Below are 7,110 nucleotides of genomic sequence, written 5' to 3'. Positions count from 1 at the left end.
TCCAAATACGGACACCATCACCAATATGCCAAATTAGACCCTTCTTAAGAAGTTCCAACCCATGGACAATGGACAACCAGGTTTGTGAGGCATTAGTGGAAAAGACTGTGTCGTCCAGCCGTCCATTAGGGAAGTAGCGCGCTTTCAAAACTCGTGCACACAAGGTCTTGGGGTTCACCAAAATTCTCCACGCTTGCCTTGCCAGCATTGCTTGGTTGAACAATCTGAAATCTTTGAAGCCCATGCCGCCACATGCCTTGGGCTTGAGCAGATGGTCCCACGCCTTCCAATGTGTCTTCCTCTTCCCTCTATATGCACCCCACCAGAAGCTACGAATCATGCGGGCGAGATCGTCACATGTGCTTCTTGGGAACTTGAAGATGCTCATGAGGAAGGTTGGAAGGGCCTGTGCAATGGCCTTAATGAGAGTCTCCCTGCCAGCCTGGGACATAAGCTCACCCCACTGGATAATTCTCTTCGTAAGCTTCTGTTGGACATTTTTCAGTTTTCCTTTAGAGAACCGACCACTTGGTGTCGGGAACCCAAGATACCTCTCCTCAAAGCTAGCATTAACAACCTCCAAGGTTTGCATAAACCTGCTGTTTGTGTGCCTCAGAGCAGCTCGGACCAAACAAGATTGAACATTTGTTAGGATTTATAAACTGTCCTGTAGCTCTCGCATACATCCCAAGTGCCAATTTCACATGATGTGCTTCAGCCTCATTAGCACGGAAAAACAGCAATGTATCATCCGCGAACAAGAGGTGAGAGATACGGGTGCTCGCGCACAAACCCGAATGGGGGATATTCGTTGTCCAGCAATGTCCTGCTTCAAAATGGCATCCAATCCATCAGCAACAAGAAGGAATAGAAACGGTGAAAGAGTCTCCCTGCCGTAGCCCACGGGACGGTGCGAATGAATCCGAGAGGGTTCCATTAAGTTTGACATTATATCTCACCTAGGTGACACACCTCATTATCCAATTCACCTAGCGGTGAGAGAAGCCCAACTGTTGCATCACTCGCTCCAAGAACACCCAATCCACCCTGTCGTAGGCCTTGGACAAATCAAGTTTATAGGCACAATAACTCTGCTCGGGGTCCTTCTCCTGTTTAATTGCATGGAAACACTCAAAAGCAATTAAGGCATTATCAGTAATTAACCTGCCTGGCACAAAAGCGCTATGTTCAGGAGAAACGAACTCATCCAAAATAAGCCGGAGTCTATTCACCAAGCATTTGGCAATGACCTTGTAAATCACGATGCAAAGGCTTATAGGTCTGAGTCGGTGAGCTGTGAGGGGGAGTCAATCTTAGGGATCAACACAATAGTGGTACTGTTCACTCCTTCAGGCATCACTCCAAAAGCAAAAAATAGTTTGACAGCATTAATAATATCCACTTTTACCACTGACCAGTGTCTCTGGAAGAATCTCGCTGGGAACCCATCCGGGCCCGGCGCCTTTAACGGTCCTATTTGGAACATGGCGTCCGAAATCTCCTCATCCGTGAACTCCTTACACAGATTGTCATTCATGTCCGGGGTGACCTTGGGTTGGATGAGCTGGAGTACATCACCTGGATCAAGATGAGGGTCAGCCGTAAACAAGTTCAGGAAATAGCCATTGACCAACTGCATCATCATATTGTGATCTGTATGAACAACCCCCAGCTCATCGGTCAGACTTTTTATCCTATTTTTCCTTGCTCTCCACACTGCCTTACGGTGGAACATTTTTGTATTCCGGTCCCCTTCCTTCAACCACTCAATTCTTGATCTCTGGAGCCAAAGCAAGTTCATTCATTTTATCCATCTCCTCTCTTATTTCCCGGCGAGCTGCATTCATATTCGTTAGTTCCTCTAACCGAGACCGAGACTTTTCTAGCTCTCTTGTAACATTACCAAACGTTTTGTTACTCCATGCATGTAGGTCTGCCATGACCGAAGAAAGAGCCTTGCCCCATCATCGCCCCCACCGACCTCTAGGTTCCCCTCGGACTCGCCCGGCTTATGGCCCTCAGCCTGCGCTAGCAACGCCAACACGGACACCGGTTCCTTCCACGGCGGCGACTTGGTGATTAGGGAAAGACGATCTGGTGGCTTACAAGGCTTCTGGTGCCTTGCCGGATCCCTCCTCTCTGGATCTATATACTCTGAGTTCCCATCTTGCTTGGCGTAGGTGTGAGGGATTCCCACTGGTTTTGAAGCTTTGCTTCGTGTACCTCCAGAACTCCTCCTAGGGCACGACAGGGTAGATAGAACAGCGGGCCTGCTCCGACCTTGGAGGCCGTGCGAGGCAAGGGCGGACAGAGCCGCAGCAGGACCACCATGTGGCCGAGGCCGGCATGTGGCAAGCGAGCCACCCGCCCCCGGAGTTAGGTCCGACGGCGGCGGCAGCAAGGCGATCGCCATCTGATCGCCACAGCCAGGAAGCCCTAGCGAAGCGTTTTTACAATGTCTGGCTCACTATAGTCTCGTATTGTTATTGTTGGAGTCGAATCCGATCAGGTTTGCCTCAAAAAAGAAAAAAATCCGATCAGGTTGGGGCAAATAGATTCCTGATAAATAGAGGGCTTGAGAGTCAGAGGACGCAGAGGCAGAGGCAGAGCGGAAAAGAGAGGATTTTTGGTCTGGGCCCATGGATCTTCGTCGCCGGCAAATCCAAGGCAGCCGTAAGCCACTGCCTTATTTTATCTGCATATATGCCATTTTTTTTTCTGAATCATGTCGTGTTCCTTCATTTGCCGTGCCTACTTACCATAACGATGACCTGTTGGCTGTTGCAGATGCATCAATTGGTTCATTTGCTGAAGAAAAGCGCTCACAAGTGGATGCTTCTCAAATTGGCAAAAAGTTAAGATATTCAGGCTCACACCTTCCGGAGGTATGTCAAGAAACGCTGATAACAGAATACGATAACGAAAGTAGATTATCACTATATGCTACCTGAATGTATGATGAGTAGACTGCAATCAGCTACAGTCCTTATTAGCTGCGATTTTAGTTCTCCAGCAGAAAACTTTTCCATTTTTGACCTCGGAACAGTAGGAAAATTTTATTTCCAGTAGCTCATCCCTTTATATTTTTATGTGTAGACTGTGTACTATTTTTCCTGTCAAGGGCAGCATCTTGTGTTCCATTTACTCCCAGTACTATTGTCGAGATCACCTTTGAAACCTTTGCAGCTTGTCCTTAGTCTCGCGGAAGGAAAGTAATTTAACTTGGGTTGCTTGGTAGCACGACCATGTGTTCTATCATTGAGCTACCCAGTATTCCCACTGCTACTGAATTATAAATAATTGATATAATGTGTGTTCAATATACTTGTGCTAACTGTAATAAGAAAACCATCCTATGCTTTGATATTACCGATTTACCATAGTTCTTCTGCATCAAAGAAGATGAACAATGTTAAATATACTAGGATGAGCTAGTAGACAATGCTCAGCATAAGCTGTATACTAAACTTCAGTCAAGGATAGGCATATAAACATCGCTGAAATGCAGCAACTAGTTCTCCAAGATGCCAAACAACCTCGGATATCTTATGCAAGTGTGCTTTAACTTGAGATCCATCTGTATCTTTGCCAGGAGTAGAGAATGCTCAATTTGAGAACAAGATTAAATTTATCATAATAAGCATGTAAGCACCGCTCAAATTCAGCAACAAATTGTACAATCCTAGGATCTGTCACATGTGCAAACACTGATCCCAACCTTGGATATCTGAAGCAAATGTGCTTTAAATCTGCGGTCACTTTCTCACATGCTCCTACAGAGTCCAGCCGTGTCTGAAGCCAAAAGTGTTTTCTTCTTACATGGAAAATTTTAGGCATGTCCTGGACACGAATCTGCACTGTTTACGATGTTGTGTTTGAGTGGTTTTTAAATTTCAGTTTCAGAAATATTTCGGCACCTACCGAAATTACTAAATTTCAGTGAATTTCAATGATTTTGGTTTGCATTTTGGCCAAAGGACTGAAACATTCACTTGAAATTCAAAAATATATCTGAAAATATTTTAAAAATATTTAAATTCTTGTGTAAAACTGAAATATTTTTATCTATAGGTAAATATTTCAGTGTCTACTGAAATTCATCGAAATCTCACTGGAAGTGAAAACTATAGTCTGACATAGACACAAAGGTTTTATCTAGTATTTAGTACCTTTTGCTTCTGCAATTCAAATCTTGAACTTTTCTACTTATGCTTGCAGGATATCTGGCGTCATATATGCTACTTTCTGCCACTGAAAGATGCTCCGCGTGCTGCTTGTGTTTCTCGCGCGTTTCGAAGTTCGTGGAGGTGCCATCCTAACCTCAGCTTCAGTAAGGAAACACTGGGCTACGGTCCTCCTGCATGGTCCAGAAAAAGAGAAGTGATGGACTACATGGAAAATGCACGTACACAGAGAAAAATAGCAGGAGATTACAACAGCAGAGTTGACCACATTCTGAGAAACCACTCAAGCACCGGTGTGAAGACACTCAGCCTTGGATTCTATGGTCCTTACAATGCCAACACCAGCTACTGTCTCGATGGTTGGCTCCAGATTGCTGTTACACCAGGCATAGAAGAACTCAGCCTCATACTGCATTCAAAAAGTGATCATTTATCAAAAAAGGCAATCTACAACTTTCCATGCCCACTTTTATCTAATGGCAGTGGAAACTCCATTCGTGAGCTAGACCTTGTCGGTTGCGCCTTCCGCCCCACAGCAGGATTCGGTTGCATGAGAAGCCTGACGAGTCTATATCTGTGTTGCGTGAACATCGAGAGTGATGAGTTGGGGTTCCTTCTTTCCAGTTCTTTTGCTTTGGAGCGATTGGAACTCACCAGTTGCGGTGAGATAATTTCCATAAAGATACCTGCCCTGCTGCAGGGCCTCAGCTATCTGAAGGTGTCCCAGTGTTCCATGCTGCAGGTGATTGAAAGCAAAGCCCCAAATATCTCCAGTTTTCACTTTGACGGTGAACAAGTACAGCTATTTCTTGGAGAATCACTACAGATGAAGACAATTTTCATATCACATTCCTGTGTTCTTCATTATGCTCGTGCCATGCTCCCGTCAAGTACGCCAAATCTTGAAACTCTTAACATAGTTTCGACTGGTGAGGTATATACTCTAAAACTCTGGTGTCTATGGGCTAGCGATATGCATATAGCTTCAGTTATTATATTGTAAGAGGGTTAATCTTACAGAATTTTTATGCAGATGGTCAGTACACCAATGCTACCAAGCAAATTCCTCCACCTCAAATATTTGACAATAACTGGATGGACCTTCCCTACTACCTATGATATTTTCTCGTTGGTTTCGTTTCTTGACGCGTCTCCTTGCCTGGAGACTTTCAGCCTAAACGTAAGCAACTGCTGGCCCTGCCTGAGATAATTATTAGTGACTGTACCATTTAGAGCCATGAATTCAAGCGTGTTGTTTTTCCATCTGCAGGCATCAATGAGACGCCAGAAGCATGACTCCATCTTTGAAGATCCCTCACATTTGGAGCGGACTCCGGGACACTGCTACGACAATCTGAGGCATGTGAAGATCACTAGTTTCTGCTCCTCCAAGCTTCTGGTTAAGCTCACATGTCATATTCTTGAGAATACACCATCGCTCGAGTGCCTCATACTCGACATAACTCATGGTGGGTTGAAGTGTTCTGACAAAAGATTTAGCAAATGCTCAGTTGTAAGGAAGGCCACTCTTGTGGAAGCCCCTAAAGCACTCGAGGCTATCCGTGCTTACATCGCAGGAAAGGTTCCCTCCACGGCTAAGTTAATTGTCTTGGAGCCTTGCAACCAATGTAATACCGTTGGCATTTAGGACGTATTTGATTCTTAAGTTTGTAAAACAGAATCTCTACTCCTAATGTCTCAGTTGGTAGGTCGCGTTCCGGGTTTTATTTTCGTCCCACCTCACCCGGTCTTTTTTGGTATTTCTTTGGTACTTACTCCCACCTCCCACCCGTTTTATTTCGCTGGTTTTTTTCGTCCCTCCCCCACCCCACCGGTTTAGTTTCTCGTCACCCTCTCACACAACAAAAAAAAATCTTAACGAACCATAACTTTCCATGCTGGTGCAAGTTATTTTCAGTAATGTTTTTATGTGAAAGAATCAATCACGATCAATCTCTAAATTAATTAATGTTACCTTAAATTGGTCAATCACATTAATTAGGAAACAAAATAACAGATTTTAAGAAAATATCTACTCTTAATGGAGGGTATTACATACCAAACATAGGTACGTCATTAGCTTGCTTCCTTCCCTTCTCTTCCCTTCGTCCCTCAGTCCCATGCTTGTGGCGCTGAAGTGGCATCGACAGGCGATGGCAGCGAGGATAGCACGTGGCAGCCCCTGAAGCACGTACACGACTGCACCTCGAGTCTGCCGTCTCCCAAGATATGGGTGAGTTCTCGTGATGCCCACCCTAAACTCTCACGTCCTACAAATTCCTCAACCTCTACCATCTCGATTTCGTCCATGCTTTGATCCAAATGACGATGCAGCTCCGGCCGATTGACAATGGAGGTTTGCCATCCTTCCTTTCAGCACCCACTCCTGAAGGAACGACACGCTATGCCGATCGAACCCGGTCGAGATCACTCACCAAGATTGCTATTCGGAAGTTTTTTGTCAAAAAGTGAAGAGTGGGACGGGATCTGCACTTTTGTTAATATCTCTACTCCTAATATCTCTACTTCTAATGTCTCAGTTGGTAGGTCGCGTTCCGGGTTTTATTTTCGTCCCACCTCACCCGGTCTTTTTTGGTACTTCTTTGGTACTTGCTCCCACCTCCCGCTCAGCCGAGACGGTTTATTTTCGTACTCCCTCCCACCTCCCAGGTAGTTCCCTCCGCGCAAAAAAAATCGAACCAACCAATCTCTACTCCTAATGGAGCAGTTGGTAGTCTTCGCCGGTCAATTTTCGTCCCACCACTTTCCTCCGGGTTTTTTTCGTACGTTAACTGTCGTAGATTTTTTCGTCGCCTCCCCCACTTCATCGGTTTATTTTCACTTCACCCTCTCACACAACGAAAAAAACTGAACGGATCAGAACTTTCCATACTGACGCAAATTATTTAGTAATATCTTTATGTAA

The 7,110-nt window shown here is 45.0% G+C and overlaps 1 protein-coding gene across 1 annotated transcript; it reads left to right on the top strand.

The window, feature by feature from the left end:
• The first annotated feature begins 1,823 nt into the window (after positions 1-1,823).
• Positions 1,824-6,028, top strand: LOC123116469 (uncharacterized). The gene is made up of 5 exons (XM_044537420.1): positions 1,824-2,673; positions 2,788-2,885; positions 4,219-5,118; positions 5,218-5,364; positions 5,455-6,028. Exons 1-5 carry the CDS (start codon positions 2,640-2,642, stop codon positions 5,830-5,832), a joined length of 1,557 nt encoding a protein of 518 aa, XP_044393355.1. The 5' UTR covers positions 1,824-2,639; the 3' UTR covers positions 5,833-6,028.
• Positions 6,029-7,110: the final 1,082 nt, after the last annotated feature.

This window comes from Triticum aestivum, chromosome 5B (genome assembly GCF_018294505.1).
Source record: "Triticum aestivum cultivar Chinese Spring chromosome 5B, IWGSC CS RefSeq v2.1, whole genome shotgun sequence".
Lineage (NCBI taxonomy): Eukaryota > Viridiplantae > Streptophyta > Magnoliopsida > Poales > Poaceae > Triticum > Triticum aestivum.
Note: the sequence above shows the minus strand (reverse complement) of the source record. Positions and strands in the feature narration are given on the sequence as shown.

What these genes read in the sequence shown, in the direction of transcription:
- LOC123116469 (XM_044537420.1), top strand. Translation starts at nt 2,640, where the DNA reads ATGGATCTTCGTCGCCGGCAAATCCAAGGCAGCC. An exon ending in ACATAGTTTCGACTGGTGAG is followed by an intron (nt 5,119 to 5,217) that starts GTATATACTCTA and finishes ATTTTTATGCAG; the next exon opens with ATGGTCAGTACACCAATGCT. An exon ending in TGGAGACTTTCAGCCTAAAC is followed by an intron (nt 5,365 to 5,454) that starts GTAAGCAACTGC and finishes TTCCATCTGCAG; the next exon opens with GCATCAATGAGACGCCAGAA.